Source organism: Dendrobates tinctorius, unplaced genomic scaffold (genome assembly GCF_039654945.1).
Source record: "Dendrobates tinctorius isolate UK_male_01 unplaced genomic scaffold, ASM3965494v1 ptg000126l, whole genome shotgun sequence".
NCBI classification, from domain to species: domain Eukaryota; kingdom Metazoa; phylum Chordata; class Amphibia; order Anura; family Dendrobatidae; genus Dendrobates; species Dendrobates tinctorius.
In genome coordinates this window covers 25868191-25886698 of record NW_027361794.1, presented here as the reverse complement: position 1 = coordinate 25886698, position 18508 = coordinate 25868191, and the positions used below count along the sequence as shown (strand labels likewise).

The 18508-nt window shown below is 45.6% G+C and overlaps 1 protein-coding gene across 1 annotated transcript in view; it reads right to left on the bottom strand.

Annotated features, from left to right (window-relative positions):
• Positions 1–3466: 3466 nt before the first annotated feature.
• Positions 3467–18508, bottom strand: part of LOC141047197 (uncharacterized) — a 29373-nt gene continuing 14331 nt past the window's right edge. Inside the window, exons 2-8 of the mRNA XM_073542151.1 lie at positions 17856–18035; positions 17650–17773; positions 17496–17566; positions 17207–17297; positions 9757–9880; positions 9328–9449; positions 3467–6878 (exon numbers count right to left, since the gene is read on the bottom strand). Of these exons, the coding sequence (XP_073398252.1) occupies positions 5605–6878; positions 9328–9449; positions 9757–9880; positions 17207–17297; positions 17496–17566; positions 17650–17773; positions 17856–18035 (1986 nt within the window). The 3' untranslated portion in view covers positions 3467–5604. The remainder of the gene's footprint in view (positions 6879–9327; positions 9450–9756; positions 9881–17206; positions 17298–17495; positions 17567–17649; positions 17774–17855; positions 18036–18508) is intronic.

The window sequence follows — 18508 nt, the reverse complement described above, 5'->3', positions numbered from 1 at the left end:
CACCTGACAAATACTATTGAGAACTCTGCTAATAGAAGTGGAAAGGAAGAACAAAGACGAAAGAATCTAATTAATAAAAATATTGGAGAAAGAGAAACCAATCACAAACTAAAATGTTTCTATACTAATGCACAAAGCATGGGCAACAAACAAGGAGAATTGGAACTACTAACACAGGAAAAGAAATATGATGTCATTGGAATCACTGAGACTTGGTGGGACAATACACATGATTGGAATACAAGACTAGAAGGATACAACTTATTTGCAAGAAACAGACTTGATAAACGAGGAGGGGGTGTCGCATTGTATGTTAGAAATGCGTATATCTGCACAGAGATTGAAGCTTCAGAGACTGGGAGTTCTGTGGAAACTGTTTGGGTAAGAATACAAGGACAGAACAATGGAAAGGACACCATTGTAGGCATTTACTACAGGCCACCTGTGCAAGCTGAAGATATGGATGAACTCTTTATGCATCAAATGGCCAAGTTCTCCAAAAAATATGACATAGTTGTCATGGGAGATTTCAACTATCCAGACATTTGTTGGGAATCTCTCTCAGGCAAAACTAACAGGTCAAGGAAATTCTTATCCTCTCTTGCTGGCAACTTTATCTTCCAAAAGGTAAGGGAGAAAACAAGGGGAACTGCTACCTTGGATCTAATCCTTTTAAACAGGGAGGAAATGGTTGAGGAGGTAAAAGTGGCTGGGACCCGAGGAGGTAGCGACCATGCTATTTTAGAATTTTGGATAACTAGAGGCGGAAGACCTGTCAAGACTCAGACGTCAAGGTTAGATTTCAGAAAGGCAGATTTTAAGGGATTCAGAAAGCGAATTGGAGGGATCCAATGGCTGGATATCCTTAAAGACAAAAATGTCCAGGAAGGATGGGAAATCTTGAAAAATGAAATTCTCAAAGCACAATTGTTAACAATTCCAAAAAGAGGGAAGAATAGGAAGCATTTAAGGAAGCCAGGATGGATGAACACAGAACTTAAGCACATGCTAAAAAGGAAGAAAAAAATGTTTATAAAATGGAAAGAGGGAGGCATATCTAAAGAAGAATATAATGCTGTCTGCAGAACCTGCAGGGCACAAATCAGATTATCTAAAGCTGAAAATGAATTGAGGCTTGCAAGAGATGTCAAAAGCAATAATAAAGGATTTTGGGGATATGTCAAAAGTAAAAGAAAAGTCAAAGATGCTATAGGATTTTTACAGGATGAAAATGATGAAATGGTAAGACAGGATGTTGAGAAGGCCGAACTTTTAAATTCCTATTTTGCATCTGTTTTCTCTCAGAAAGGAAATGTAACCTCAGCTGTTCTTCACTGTCCTATTAAGGGAATAGAAGAATCCAGGATATCTATAAACAGAAAGATAGTGAGGAAACACTTAGCTAACCTAAATGAAATCAAGTCTCCAGGTCCAGATGAATTACACCCCAGAGTACTGAAGGAGATAGCAGAAGAAATTTTTGAACCCCTCTCCATAATCTTTGAAAATTCTTGGAGAGCAGGAGAAGTCCCAGAAGACTGGAGAAGAGCAAATGTTGTTCCTATCTTCAAAAAGGGGAAGAAGGTGGACCCAGGCAACTATAGGCCGGTGAGTCTGACTTCTATACCAGGAAAGATCTTTGAACAAATTATTAAACAACATGTATGTCAGTACCTGGATAAGAATGAAATGATTAAACATAGTCAGCATGGGTTTGTAACTAATAAGTCATGTCAGACTAACTTAATTTCCTTCTATGACGGAATCACTGATTGGGTGGATCAAGGAAATGCTGTAGATATAGTATATCTTGACTTCAGCAAAGCATCTGACAAAGTATCTCATACAATCCTTATTGCAAAAATGACTAAGTATGGAATGGACAAGGCAGCTGTTAGGTGGATTCATAACTGGCTTAGCGATCGGACCCAAAGAGTGGTCGTAAATGACTGCACATCCAGTTGGAAGAATGTCTCAAGTGGGGTACCACAGGGCTCTGTCCTGGGCCCTGTATTGTTCAACATCTTTATCAACGATTTAGATGAAGGAATTGAGGGTAAACTGATTAAATTTGCTGATGACACAAAGCTAGGAGGGATAGCTAATAAAAGAGAAGAGAGAGAGAGGATTCAAAAAGATATAAATAAACTGGAGCAGTGGGCAGCAACTAACAGAATGGTTTTTAACAGGGAAAAATGCAAAGTACTACATCTGGGCAATAAAAATGAAAAAAGCATATACAGAATGGGAGGAATAGGGCTAAGCAACAGCACATGTGAAAAAGACTTGGGTATACTAATAGATCACAGACTGAATATGAGTCAACAGTGTGATGCAGCAGCAAAAAAGGCAAATGCAATTCTAGGATGTATTAACAGAAGCATACAGTCTAGATCACGTGAAGTCATTATTTCCCTCTACTCCTCTTTGGTCAGACCTCATCTTGAATACTGTGTCCAGTTTCGGGCACCACATTTTAAAAAAGACATCAACAAACTGGAGCAAGTTCAGAAAAGAGCGACCAGAATGGTGACCGGTCTGCAAACCCTGTCTTATGAGGAAAGGTTGCAGGATTTGGGAATGTTTAGCCTGCAAAAGAGAAGACTGAGAGGAGACTTAATAGCTGTCTACAAATATCTAAAGGGCTGTCACATTGTAGAAGGATCATCTTTAGTCTCATTTGCACAAGGAAAGACTAGAAGCAAAGGGATAAAACTGAATGGGAGGAGACATAGATTAGATATTAGAAAAAACTTTTTGACAGTTAGAGTGATCAATGAGTGGAACAGGTTGCCACGAGAAGTTGTGACTTCTCCTTCAATGGAAGTCTTCAAACAGAGGCTGGACAGACATCTGACTGGGATGATTTAGCGAATCCTGCTTTGAGCAGGGGGTTGGACCAGATGGCCCAGGAGGTCCCTTCCAACTCTACGATTCTATGATTTTATGGGTTTTATAGAGAAAAATATCAATTACGCCATTTTGTTTCTCCCGTAACTTACCGATTCCTGTAAATAGTCTGATCGCTGTGTTATGCAGGTCATTACAGTTATGTGTATTCTACAACTATGTGTAGAGAAAAGAACATATTCTCACTTTCTTAAGTAAGAGCACGGTGAGGATAGAAAGGAAAACAGTATTGAATTGTGTGGCTAAAATAAATCTTGTTTAACCCCTTAGTGACAGAGCCATTTTGCAGCTGAATGCCAGGGCCAATTTTTAAATTTCTGACCACTGTCCCTTTATGAGGTCATAACTCTGAAACGCTTCCATGGATCCCGGTGATTCTGACATTGTTTTCTCGTGACATATTGTAATTCATGTTAGTGGTAAAATTTCTTCGATATGTCTTGTTTTTATTTATGAAAAAAACTTTAAATTGTTTATGCCCTTAAATCGGAGAGATGTATCACACAAATTTCTTAATAAATAACGTTTCCCACATGTTTACTTTACATCAGCACAATTTTGGAAACAAAATTTTATTTTGTTAGGAAGTTATAAGGGTTAAAAGTTGACCAGCGATTTCTCATTTTTACAACAAAATTTACAAAACCATTTTTTTTAGGGACCACCTCACATTTTAAGTCACTTTGAGGGGTCTATATGGCATAAAATACCCCAAAGTGACACCATTCTAAAAACTGCACCCCTCAACCTACTCAAAACCACATTAAAGAAGTTTATTAACCCTTTACGTGCTTCACAGGAACTAAAGCAACGTTGAAGGAAAAAATTAACATTTAACTTTTTTTGCAAAAAATTTACTTCAGAACCAACTTTTTTTTTATTTTCACAAGTGTTAAAAAAGAAAATAAACCACAAAATTTGTTGTGCAATTTCTCCTGAATACGCCGATACCCAATATGTGGGGGTAAACCACTTTTTCAGTGCACGGCAGAGCTCGCAAGGGAAGGAGCGTCGTTTGACTTTTTCAACGCAGAATTGGCTAGAATTGAGACCGGATGCCATGTTGCGTTCGGAGAGTCCCTGATGTTCCTAAACAGTGGAAACCCCCAACAAGTGACCCTATTTTGGAAACTAGACCCCTTAAGGAGCTTATCTAGATGTGTGGTGAGGACTTTGAACCTTCAAGTGCTTCACAGAAGTTTATAACGTAGAGCCGTGAAAATAAAAAATCATTTTTTTCCACAAAAATGATATTTTCGCCCCCAAATTTTTATTTTTACAAGGGTAACAGCAGAAATCATACCCCCACAGTTGTTGTGCGATTTGTCCTGAGTACGCCGATACCCCATATGTGGGGGTAAACCACTGTTTGGGCGCACGGCAGAGCTCAGAAGGGAAGGAGTACCGTTTGACTATTTCAATGCAGAATTGGCTGGAATTGAGATAGGATGCCATGTTGCTTTTGCAGAGCCCCTGATGTGCCCAAACAGTGAAAAAACCCCACAAGTGACACCAACAGCAGTGAAAATAAAAATCACTTTTTTTTCCTCAAAAATGATTTTTTTTAGCCCGCTATTTTTTATTTTCCTAAGCGTAACAGGAGAAATTGGACCACAAAAGTTGTTGTGCAATTTGTCCTGAGCAGGTTGATACCCAATATGTGGGGGGAACCACTGTTTGGGCGCATGGGAGAGCTTGGAAGGGAAGGAGCGCCATATTGGAGAAAGTAAATGGATAATGGGAAAATAATGTAAATAAAGCAAATGAAATGGGAATAAATGAATGTGAAAATAACAGAACAAAATCATTTTTGGGATGAAATCTATATAAAAGAATGGATGAATGAAAAAAATGGATGAATAAACCAAATGAAAAAATGTTGAAAAAAAGGGAAAAAAATTAAAATAAAAAATAAAAAGGGGGACATTTTTTTTTAAGAAAAATGAAAACAAATATATTATTATTTATCTTACCGCCAGGGAAGGTGTCAATATAGACTCATAGGGGCACCTGTTCAGTGGGTCTGAAGGGAAGAAAAAACCCTGACTGTTGTATCACCATCGCACCAAAACCACCTAGACTCCCTTTTGTTCATGGCCACCATCCTTCCATGCAGAGAGTCCATAATCTCATCCATAAACATTGGTTTCTACTTACCAAAGCCTGCCCCAAAATTGACAATTTCAAGAGCCCACCATTGATGTGTTTAAGAAGACCTCAAAACATCAAAGACAAGTTGGTCAGGGCCGACCTAGGACATTGCAATCAGACTTCCACACGAACACTGTCAGGTCAAAAAAGGATGGGTACTTTCCCTTGCCTCAGTTGCATGAGTTGTTCCAACATCATTAAAGGTGATGAAGTCATTCACTCACGTACAGGCAAATCTTACCCCATTAGGGACTACTTCACATGCAAAACCAATTTCGTAGTATACCGTATGTTTTTTCTATTAGTCATCTATTGACTAACCTTCAGGGGCAAATTATGGGTATAGTTTTAGATTTGGAATTAATAAAGTTTAGTTTTATTCTTTTGTCAGCAAACATGAGGAATGACAAGAGACAACGCATTTAAGAAGATTCAATTTTGGTTAAAACTATTTCAACACTACGAACATAAAAAAGGCTTCTCCCCTATGTGACATCTCTGATGTTTATTAACACTTGATTTCCAAGTATAATATTTCCCACATTAAGAAAATGAAAAAGGCTTCTCCTCTGTGTGACTGCTCTGATGGCGATCAAGAAGCACTTTCTGGTTAAAATATTTCCCACAATCTGAACAGGAAAAAGGCTTCTTCCCCGTGTGAGTTCTAAGGTGATTAGCCAAATTTGATTTCCGGTTAAAACATTTCCTACATTCTGAACATGAAAAAGATTTCTCCCCTGTGTGAATTCTCTGGTGATTAACCAATTGTGATTTCCGGATAAAACATTTCTTACATTCTGAACATGAAAAAGGTTTCTCCCCTCTGTGAGTTCTTTGGTGCCTAACCAATTCTGATTTGTTGACAAAACATTTCCCACATTCTGAACAGGAAAAAGGCTTCTCCCCTGTGTGAATTCTCTGGTGCTTAACACAATCTGATTTACTGTTAAAACATTTCCCACATTCTGAACAGGAAAAAGGCTTCTCTCCTGTGTGGATTCTCTGGTGCTTAACACAATCTGATTTACTGTTAAAACATTTCCCACATTCTGAACAGGAAAAAGGCTTCTCCCCTGTGTGAGTTCTAAGGTGACTAATAAGATGCTCTTTCTTGTTAAAACATTTCCCACATTCCGAACAGGAAAAAGGCTTCTCCCCTGTGTGAGTTCTATGGTGATTAACCAAATTTGATTTCCGGTTAAAACATTCCCCACATTCTGAACATGGAAAAGGCTTTTCCCCTGTGTGAATTCTATGGTGACTAATAAGATGCTCTTTCTTGTTAAAACATTTCCCACATTCCGAACAGGAAAAAGGCTTCTCCCCTGTGTGAGTTCTATGGTGATTAACCAAATCTGATTTCCGGTTAAAACATTTCCCACATAATGAACAGGAAAAAGGCTTCTCCCCTGTGTGAGTTTTTTGGTGCCTAACCACTTCTGATCTATTGATAAAACATTTCCCACATTCTGAACAGGAAAAAGGCTTCTCCCCTGTGTGAGTTCTTTGGTGCCTAACAAAATGTGATTTCCATGTAAAACATTTCCCACATTCTGAACATGAAAACGACTTCCTTGCTTTAGGAGCAGTTTGTTTTTTACTGCCTCTTTTGTGACTTTGATTTTCCTTAGTAATCAGTAATGAATCAGAAGATGGGACCTGTTTCATAGGATCAGATGACAGATCTTTGCTGTGAATGGATGATGGTATATCTGGAGTAATGGCATTCACTTCAGTTGTATCTTGTAGGATCTCAAGATCATCAGATTTAAAAATTGAAGATGTGAGCTGTCCTTCTGATCTCCTGGTACAGTAATCTGCTAAGATAAAAACAATTTTTTTAATAACATATCCTTGAGTTTTATATTTTTAAACATTTCTACTTAAACTGTCCATAAAAATGGCAAGCTATGTAAAAAACTTTAATTATTTACCAAGACAATAACTGTTCACAGTCTAATAGGAAACCTTGTTGGATGAACCAGTAGTGTGTGGTGTCCAACTGTTTGTTCATTCTGCCTCCCAAATATCGAATAAAAAAGGAACCAATCAATGTTATGTAGGCGAAAATAATACCAATTCTCATCTCACAAAAACCAAGACCCCACTCAGGTCCATAATTTGTCAATAGAAAAACAGATAAGGCAGGTTACAGTTAGCGCTATAGTTAGGGTTAGTGTTGGGGTAAAGTTAGGGTTACTTTTAGGTTAAAGTTAGGGTTAGTGTTATGCTAAAGTTAGTTACTGTTAGGCTAAAGAATTAGGCTTTTCTCAATTGTCTCCCCAATAATTTGGTCAAGTCAGTCATGTCAGAGATTTCTATTTCCGGAAAAAGAAATAAAAACAAATAAAATGGCCGGTCAGTATTATAGTGCAGAGGAGGCTTATGCACTTTTTACGTTCTGACAGTGAAAAAAGCGCAGTGTCAGATGGTGATGTGGATTTCGAGGGTTTTAGTAGCAGTGAGAATGATAGCTCAGAAATGAGCAGTGATTCTGGTCCATCCTCACACACAAGGACCAGTACAACAAGAAGGACAAATAGCGCTTCTGGAGAATGTCTCCAACTCAGGGAACAATGCCCAGTACTAGTGCTGTCCCTAGTGCTCGTGAATTGGTGCACACCAATGTCCAAGGGGCTTTGCCTCTTGATGTAGCATTTCCCAGATGGGAGGCTTCGGATTCGGCTACTCCATTCATCCCTAATTTTAATGCCATTCCTGGTATAAATGTGGAGGTGGAAAATTTTGGACCAATTATTTTTTTAATTTGTTTATGACAGATAGCTTGCTAGAGCATATTGTCCTACAAATTTATATGCGTCCCAATTCATCAGCCAGAATCCACGATCCGATTATGCTAGGTCAAATTTATGGACACCAACTAATGTCCTATAAATGAAAACATTTTTAGGACTTACATTCACTATGGGGCTTGTTAAAGAAACGAGCATGACATTGGTAGTGTCGAGTTGCCACCAGACAGGCGTGGGAACAAATCTCACCCTGTCACCAAACCTCCCCCCGCATCACCTCCAATAATCCCCACCACAGAACACGGAGACTCGGAATTTCTTTTGGAATGTTATGGCCACAGCAGCCTTTATTATAAACACCAAAAACACAAACAGTGAATCATAAATCACTTTAACAAAAACATGAACCTGAGAAGGATTCCTTGAAGCCCCAAGATCTTGGTGAATAACCCCAAAAATTGCTGTGGACAAAAACCCCTCATGATTGCTCCCAGCCGATACCCCACTGGCTCGGGAGCACCAACACCGATATATCTTGTCCACTAAGCTACTCGGGGATCCACCACTTTGGCCGGAAACTCCCCCACCACCTTTCACCAGATCACCCACCAAGATACCTGTTTAACGAAGGAGACCCTAGACACTGAGTCTCCAAACCCAATTTTTACCGACTTCAAGGACTCCCCCCCTCTCGAAACCGCCATGACCCCAAATAAAAATAACCAACAACACACCAAGAACACAAAGGGAGGGAGGGCGGGACTTCTTCTTGGGGGGACCAGATCCAAAGAGGAAGGGGACACCCACACCCCTCCTCTAAATACTCCCCCACTCCGGGGTACTCCCCCTGGTAGCCGACCACCCCCCCGTCATGCTGGCCTCCGCCTATGCCTCCTTGGGGGGGGGCAGGGGAGGCTCAGCTCCGGCCAATTCTTGACGTTGGTAGTGTCGAGTTGCCACCAGACAGGCGTGGGAACAAATCTCACCCTGTCACCAAAACTCCCCCCCCGCATCACCTCCAATAATCCCCACCACAGAACACGGAGACTCGGAATTTCTTTTGGAATGTTATGGCCACAGCAGCCTTTATTATAAACACCAAAAACACAAACAGTGAATCATAAATCACATTAACAATAACATGAACCTGAGAAGGAGTCCTTGAAGCCCCAAGATCTTGGTGAATAACCCCAAAAATTGCTGTGGATAAAAACCCCTCATGATTGCTCCCAGCCGATACCCCACTGGCTCGGGGGCACCAACACCGATATATCTTGTCCACTAAGCTACTCGGGGATCTGCCACTTCGGCCGGAAACTCCCCCCCACCTTTCACCAGATCACCCCCAAGATACCTGTTTAACGAAGGAGACCCTAGACACTGAGTCTACACACCCAATTTTTACCGACTTCAAGGACTCCCCCCCCTCTCGAAACCGCCACAACGAGGGCCAATTGAACACCTCAATGGCCCGAGACCCCCCGAACCCGCCATGCCATGGGCCGCTCAATACCCTCCTGGAATCCGAGAGCCCAAATGTCAGAACCAACCGAATTCAAATGAACCTCATCGGCCAGCCAGAAATCACCCTCGCCTTTTTCCAAATCAAAGTGTCGCACCGCCACCCCTCCATTCCTGATAACAAAAGAAGACACAGCCCTGTTCACTTTTATTCGGGCCTTATTAACCTTAGCGAGAGACCTCATGGAACGCCATCACCTCTGAGGAACAATGTCGGACCAAACGATAGTGACCCCTCGGTACAATAACCACAAGCGCAGACAGTCCTGTTTGATGTCCCGTATCAACTCCCGAAAAGGTCGAACCGCCAAGTCACTACCCCCCAACATGCAACACCAGGATGTCCGGAGCATGGTCCAACCGAACGCACTCGTGTATCTCCGGCAAGACACGTCTCCACTCCATCCCCCTAAAACCACACCAACGCACCAAGGCCATGTTCCTGGAAAAACCGAGCTGTCTGCCTTCGTTCCGGACATCCACCCGCAACGCTCCCCAGTAAACGAAGGAATGACCAAAAATCCACACCAGCAACGGCTTGACACCTGGAATATAAAGGCGATGCCAATATCAAACACAAGCACCATTAGCGTGAATGCCGCCCTCCGCCTCACCCATCACCACCCACCGACCTAACATAACTTCGGTAACGATTGGACGCCCAACCACCAATGCGCCGAATCAAAGCCACCTCCAAACCCCGAACTGCTGCTTCTGATGCCGCCCCAATCCTGAACGAATGAGAAGCGAAACGGGATTCATCCAAACCCAACGATCGGATGGACCTCTGACCTCTTGAGAACAGCACCAAATTGGTATCTCGACAAACTAGAGCCATCCACGTGACACAAAAGGGGGCCGCTCAAACTAGGACCCAGCTCCCAAAACCCCCGCAAACACTGAACGGGACACATCAAAGACCCGGGCACATGGCCCAACACCACTCGGCGACCTTTACCCGCCTGATCCGTCTAAGACCGTCGCAACCAAAACTCAATGCCCCGCGCAGTAAGCACAACATCCCTGGCCAATATACCCCCGGCTGACTGCTTGTTCCCCGACACTAGTTCCCCTACCCTTAATGCGCCAAAAAATGCCAACGAAAAGGCTAGGCGAAATAACAAAACCTCATAGCGTGAAGAACACACCGTCTCCAAAATGCCGCCCAACCGTTCAAGCACCTCAAAAGATATCGGACGCCTCAAGTCACTCCCGCTTTTTAACCGGCGAAACCCTTTCGCCGCTTGTTTCACCAAAAATGTTTTCGTCCAATCGCGGCAGCCGCGCAAGCGAAATCCAAAGGACAAACCCGCTAAAACACGCATGGCTTTTGCACCCGACCAACCCTCGGAGGCCCCCCACCCCAACCAAGACAACAAAACTCCCTCCTGATCCAAGCCGGGCCCGACTGCTACGTCGGCCGCTAACTGTTCCTCCCACTTGCACCATACAGCCTGGTAAGCCTCCCAGGTCTTTGGAGCCAAAGACGACTCAATCAGCGATGCCGCGGCCCGTAGGCCACTATCCACAGCTCCTCCGGACAAGCTAAACCCATGACCTCCGCCTTTGGCGCCAAAGAGCGAAACCGATCCCACTGTAAACGAGAGAGTCAGCGATATCGTTCTTAACACCTGGAACATGCGTCGCGGTCACTTGTGCATTCAGGTCCAAACAGAGGAGAACCAACCGCTGTAACACCCGAACGACTGGGAGAGACGATGCAGTAAGACCATTAATCGCGCACACAGCGCCCATGTTATCGCAATTAAAACGCACCCGCCAATCCCGAAACTCATGTCCCCACAAATGGACGGCTACCAGAATCGGAAAGATCTCCAGCAAAGTGATATTGCGCACCAAGCCATCCGCAATCCATTCCTTAGGCCACCGGGACGCGCACCACTGCCCCCGAAAGTAAGCCCCAAAACCAACACCGCCAGCCGCATCTGTGAACAACTCCAACGCGTCACTGCTGACCACCTCTTCCATCACCAACGAACGGCCGTTGTACCCCTCCAAGAATTACTCCCAAATCGCCAAATCGGCCCTGAGTTCCGCTGACAACCTGATGAAATGATGAGGGGCTCGAACACCCGCGGTCGCACTGGCCAGACGACGTGAAAAAACACGCCCCATTGGCATGACTCGACATGCAAAATTGAGCTTTCCCAGCAACGACTGGAGATCACGCAGCGACAACTTCTTGACCCTGCGCGCTCGGACCACCTCCACCCGCGAATCAGCCAACTTATCCTCAGGCAGCCTGAACTCCCAATTCACCGTATCAATGACAATTCCCAAAAAACGCAAACATGTACAGGGGCCTTCGGTTTTTTCAGGCGAGAGAGGAACACCAAAACGCTCCGCCACCCACTCGATGGCCTGTAACAGTCTCTCGCAACAATCGGAATCCCCGGAGCCCACACACAAAAAATCATCCAAGTAATGAATGACCGAATCAAAACCGGAAACATCGCGCACGACCCACTCCAAAAAAGAACTGAAGGCTTCAAAATACGCACAAGACAACGAACATCCCATGGGTAGACACCTGTCCACAAAAAACATGCCTTCCCAATAGCAACCTAACAACTTCATGCTATCCGGATGAACCGGGAGCAAACGAAAAGTGGATTCCACGTCCGTTTTAGTCATAAGGGCACCCCGACCACATTTTCGCACCCACCGCGCTGCTTCATCAAAGGAGGAGTAAACCACCGAACAGATTTCCGGATCGATACCATCGTTAACAGAACCCCCGCGAGGGTACGACAAATGTTGGATAAGCCGAAACTTATTCGGCTCTTTCTTCGGAACCACTCCTAGAGGAGAAACAACCAAATCCGAAAAAGGGGGGGAAACAAAGGGGCCAGCCATACGGCCCAACGAAACCTCCTTTTCCAGCTTTTCTGAAACCACTGAACCATGTAACAAGGCCGAACGCAAATTTTTTAAAACCCGCGGAATAGCAAAAGGGGTGAGGGATAACAAAACCGTCCTTGAAACCCGCGTACAGCAAAGCCGACTTCTCCCTGTCCCCATATCTATTTAGATAAGGGACCATCCTTTCCAGCCTCACTGGAGACTAACCCCTTGGGAATTACCACCGCCGGTTCGGGGCTTCCCTTTCTTGAAACACATTGCGGCTCCATAGGACGCGCTATTGCAGTTGGAGCAAAGATGTTAAAATTTGCAGTTCGCCCCGAATTTACATGGGCTGTCGTTGAACTGCCAGCACACCCCCAACTTATGATTTCCCGTTTGAACCTACCCGCCCCCTCCTGAGACGCCGGAACTGCCGCTACTCTGGCTGGTACTCCCAGCCCCCCCATGAAAGGAGCTACCAAATTTATTTTGAGCTATGACCCGCATCCACAGCCCAATGTCCTTCTGGTCCCAACGGATAGCCGGACGGACGGCCTTCCTCTGCCGAAATTGCTCATCATAGCGCAACCAAGCCTGACCCCCGTACACCCTATAGGCCTGCCCGATGGCGTCAAAATAGCAAAATAACGCTGAGCAATTATCAGGGGACTTTTCTCCAATGACGCTCGCCAAAATAGCGAACGCCTGTTGCCAATTAACGAACGTTTGCGGGATCAGACGCCATCTACGCTTCTCTTCATCCTCCTTTTTGCTATCCTCCTTCTTGCCCTTATCCAAATTAAATTTCTCTAATGGCAAGAGGGAAAATATTTCCACAGACTCGTCCTTCCAAATGCACTCCTTTACTTCTTTCTTTAAATGAGCCCCCAACCGACCCTCAAAACAAACATACACCTCCCCATGCGCTCTATCGTCCAAGTGTATGCGACATTCTTTCTCTTTCTCAGTGTGAACCGACACCGACACCGGTTCACTTGCGCGCCCGGCCAAATCCGCCCCACTCCGCCCCGCAGGACTCCCAGCTTGTGCCCAAGCTGCTACTGGTGACGATGAAGCGAGACCCCGCTCCAGACGTGATACCAAATTCCGCATATCCGCAAGCACATCGCTAACCCCCCCGGCCGCGGCTATGCCACCAAATCCCAACCCCCCGCTGACCCCGAGGGATTCCGCCAACGGCCCCCCACCCAACCAGGATGATGTTGCAACTGGATGACAAACAGGGGACATACTCACCGGGCTGCGAGGGGGCTGTGTGCCCTCCAGCCGGAAAACCTGGGTCCTCGGATGTACCTTCGCCAGCTTGCTGTCGACCTCTGGGACTCCCCGCAGGAGGAGCCAAATGATGATGACTGGGCCCCCCGAGGGACCCCGATGACGGGACCCCAGCAATGGACGCTGACTGGGACACCGTGAGTTCTGCTCCCGCTGCCACGGCTGGCTCCTGCAGCGAAGCACTAAGGGCCCCCCGCTGCGCCTCCAGGCCCCCGGAAAAGAGCCCATCGCCACTGTACATGGGCATCGCTGTTAGCGGCCCCACAGGGGAGCAGGCCGCGGTCCTGGTGTGGAGACGTCCCCCTCCTCTTGCAGCGGCCCCCGAAGCGGACAGCCGATGCTGGGCCCCTTCGCCGTGGCCCCCTGCCGCACTCGGTGTTCCCCCACTGCCTGGGGATGATGATGGCAGCCCTGCCAGGCTGCAGGCCGAAGCTCCCCCGACGTCCGCCCCCCTGCTGGAGGGGGAGGCAGGCCGCACGGCGAGGAGGTTACCGCCGCAGCCTCCCGCTGATGCAGGAGCTTGCCGCCGCCCGGCGCCTGACAGGCCCGCCCCCCGCCTGGAGGTAGGCCGCGGCCTAGCCATCGCCGCGGGCCCTCGCCTGGCCTGCAGATTCCTCCCAGGCCGGGTAGCGGCGACAGGCACAGAACGCTGCGCCCGGCCTGGAGGGTCCCCGGAGGGGCTCCGGCGGCGTCGCCAGGCCCTGGGGGATGAATCGGGTGAGAGCCGCTCGGGATGCCTCACCCGTCTGTAGCGCCGTTCCCTTCCCGCTGCTGCTGCAGACTCTCCGGACGTCCCAGGAACAATGCCGGCCACCCGTGATGCCAGCCAGCCTGGGGGCTGTGACCGCGCCGCCGCTCGCAGCTGCTCCAACACCCGCTCCACATCAGACATGGTAAAGGTGACTTCTTCTTGGGGGGACCAGATCCAAAGAGGATTGGGACACCCACACCCCTCCTCTATATACTCCCCCACTCCAGGGTACTCCCCCTGGTAGCCGACCACCCCCCCGTCATGCTGGCCTCCGCCTATGCCTCCTTGGGGGGGGCAGGGGAGGCTCAGCTCCGGCCAATTCTTTCAGTCCTATTGTTCCAACCGCCCTGTTCCAGTCATGCCCTACTTATTTGGGGACATCCGGAAAAATCATTTGGGAGCTGATAACTCCATTTTTACAAAAAGGATACAATCTGTAAGTTGACAACTACTACACCAGCATACCCTTATTTAAAACTCTGGTTGAACTTAACATAGGGGCTTGTGGGACCATTTGCAAAAACCGTCAGGGGTTTCCACAATCAGTGGTCAGCAAAAAGTTCCGAAAGGGGCAGTCAGGGGCTTTACACAATGGAGAGCTGCTTGCCCTTAAGTATAAGGATAAAAAAGATATTTTTATCCTGAGCTCGATCCACACAGATGCCACAAGGGCCACTGCAGACCAACAAGGATCCACTACTCCAAAACCTGGGTCTGTCACTGACTACAACAAATATATGGGGGTGTGGACCTTCCAGATCAGGTTCTACAGCCATACCAGGTATCAAGAAAATCATATGTCTGGTATAAAAAGTTAGTCATGTATTTGTTTCAGGTGGCCACATATAATTCTTTTGTGTTATCCAGAAAAGCCGGAAATGCAGATACTTTCCTTGATTATCAGGAAAAGGTCACTGAAAATCTTGTTTCTGACAATGTTGTCCCAGCCAATCCTTTAGAATCTGAAGATGTGAGAAGACTCACTGAGCGACATTTTATTGCACTCATCCCAGTAACTGAGACAAGAAAGAACCCCAGAGAAGATGTCGTGTATGTTCCTAGAGAGGAATGAGGCATGATCCCCGCTATTATTACCCACAATGCCCATCACTGCCAGCCTTATGCCTTCATGACGGCTTTACAATCTTCCACACAGAACCACGTTTTTGAACTGTTTTGACATTCAAGCATTTGGTTTATTTAGTGACAGACACATTTGAGTAGAGCTGACTTAATATCCGGGTGTAGGTGGGGGGGAGGTCTCCAGAGACACAAGCTGGGCACAATATGTTATTGTGAGGCTTAGAAAAAAAAATGACATCCAGCAAAATGTCACCGGTCATGGCGGCTCCTGCATAGTAGCATCTATAAGTAAGAGATAGAGGTTACTGCGCAGGCGCCGCTGGTGTCATTTTGCTGGATGTAATTTTTTTTTCTAAGCCTCACAATAGCCACAATATTATAGGCATTATCACCAATAATATCAATGCTATTATATGTATTATGTAATAATGGAGGCAGGTCAGTGAGGGATCAGTGACCTGTCATAAGCCAATACAGATGAATATGTAATCAGAGCACCACATAAAGCCCCGCCCACAGCCCCACCCACAGCCCCGCCCCAGAGCACGAGAATCTCATTAACTGAAAACTACAAATACAGATTATACAACAGTAAACCAGAGTTGCCCTCATTTATGGTGGATCATTGGAGCTACTATGAATCCTGACCAGAAGATTAGAGAAAATAATATTGTTCCCCATTTCAGGAGAGATTGTGCAGTAATCTGAATTCCTTAGGACCAAAAACAATGTAATGTATGACGTGGAGTGACTCCATGACACCAGGGCTGGAGCCAACACATCTCCTGCAGGCGGGAATAAATGTATATTACAGCCCTCAGCCACGCACAGCTTAGAGATCTATCAGGGCACAGGTGGAATGTTTGTCCTGGAGATTATCACAATCCTCCTTGAAGTTAGTTGGTTTTAATACAAATTGAAAACTCAGGATAAAGGGAAACTCTGCTGTTATTGGACAGAAATTCACACTTGGCCTCACTGCACATTTACTGGTGTCGCTCATAAAAGGGAAGTGTGGCCAGAAAGACTGGACCTGGTCTTGTAGGGACCATGAGACATTCAGCAGCACAGAAGGGAGAGAAGATTCATCAGATAAGATCTCAGGGATCTAGGAAGCCAACAGCATCATTACCCTCCGCTTTCTCTTACAGGCCCAGCATAAGATTTTTCTTCAAGTGATTTTCTATCTTGTCAGCACATTCTACGTACGCTGTCATTTGGCTTTATAGTTACAGATCTGAGCAGGTAACGGTCAGCGTCTCCTAATGTGAAGGAGACAATGGCTAATGAAATCAATTATTAAACGTTATATAAGTCAGTTCAGATATGGTGTACCAAGATGGCGTCTGTGTCTTCAGCCAACACCCTGGAAGGAATCCTTGGAATGCAGAAGCTGAGATACTGGATACCATATATGGAAGTGAAGCTGAAATGGACCTATCATAGACTGACACTGGCTCCTCAGGAGATTGTGTGACACCCATCTCCTGTCTCTCTGTCTTGAGAATAAACTTCAGTTGTGTGCAAGCCTTTGCTGAGAAAGGAGTAGACATCTAACTCTGTGTTCGGTGTGACTCCTTAAGCGCGCACTCGGCCTATATTAGGTCAGGTACAAGCAATCATATAGATCTCGCTTTAAAGGTTCACCTTCACACTAATCTCAGGGGGTAGGTGGATCCTCCAGGTTGTAAGTTCTATAGAAAAGGGCTTTCAATGCCCAAAGTCGTTGAACAGTTTTGGGTGGAGGAGAATGTTGTGGTCTAGAGGCAAAATGGTGATCATGGTAATACGGCTGGACTACACCACCGACAAAGCAGCCACAGCCGGTGACTGAGAAGAATCTGCGACTTCTCTGCATTCAGTGGTTACTACTCACCTGGGTAGTCATATGTGGGAATCTCCTCTTTACACCACTCATCACCCCTCACATATGTCTCTGTAGTATTAATATGGGTCAGATCTTCACCCTGAAACAAATATTGTAAAAGTCACAGACAGATGGAGAAGTCCCATCTATGATCACCTCTAATCCTGCCATCTCCACCGTTCTCATTACACAAGTATAAAACATATAATACTGGTGGATAAAACAAGACTGAGCACAAGACCTTCACAGCCGTCTACACATCATAGGGGAGATCTCCTGACACCTTCTCTCCATCTACCTGATGATCCTGAGGAGCACTGGGATCTTCTTGGTTACAGTCCTGTGGTGTTGTCCTCTTACTGGATAGAACTGGAGGAAACACATACAGGGACTGAATTCATTCTCTACATACAGATAATTATAGGCCGTGTGTATTTAGTCCTGTCTATTACCTGGTGATGTGAGGGGTTTGGGAACCTCCATTATGACGTTCTTGTACAGATCTCTGTGTCCTTCTAAATACTCCCACTCCTCCATGGAGAAATAGACAGCGACATCCTGACACCTTATAGGAACCTGACACATACAATGATACCGTCATCCCCCGATCCCTTCATAGTGTTACTGTATAATGTCCCAGCATTCCTAGCAGTGTCACCTCTCCAGTCAGCAGCTCAATCATCTTGTAGAGGAGTTCTAGGATCTTCTGGTCATTGATGTCCTCATGGATCAGGGGGTGAGGTGGAGGCCGCGTGATTGGGCTCAGGGGTCTTCCACATCCCTCAGACACAGGGTCCTGACAGCAATCACTAGAGGTCTTCTTCACCACTGTGTAATCCTGGTTATGGAGAGACACATTAATAAATCTCACTACAGACATTTCCAGAGTCCTCACCTCTCCAGTTCTGTCCATCTGTTATTCCCATAGATAAGAATGATGTAATGTGACGTCATCAGAATCTCTCACCTCTCCAGTGAGACGGAAGAGGACCTCTAGGGTGAGGTGTAACATCCTCTGCGCCATCTTGTCTCTGTCCATATCCATCCTTGATGGGTAAATCAGGAAAATTCTCTTCTGTAGAAGATCTTCACTGAGAGGATCCGATATTGTAGAGACCTGAATGAGAAGAAGATGATCCGATGTAACATCATAAGAATCTTGTGTAATAATACAATTACTGGAGATAATAAGGGAAACATATGAGGAGATTTATTATCTTACAGGGTTTAGTTTTCTCCCCTGACATCTACTAATAAAACCTATATATTTAGGCCACAGACAACAAGCAGTTTCCTCCTCGGAGTCGGCAG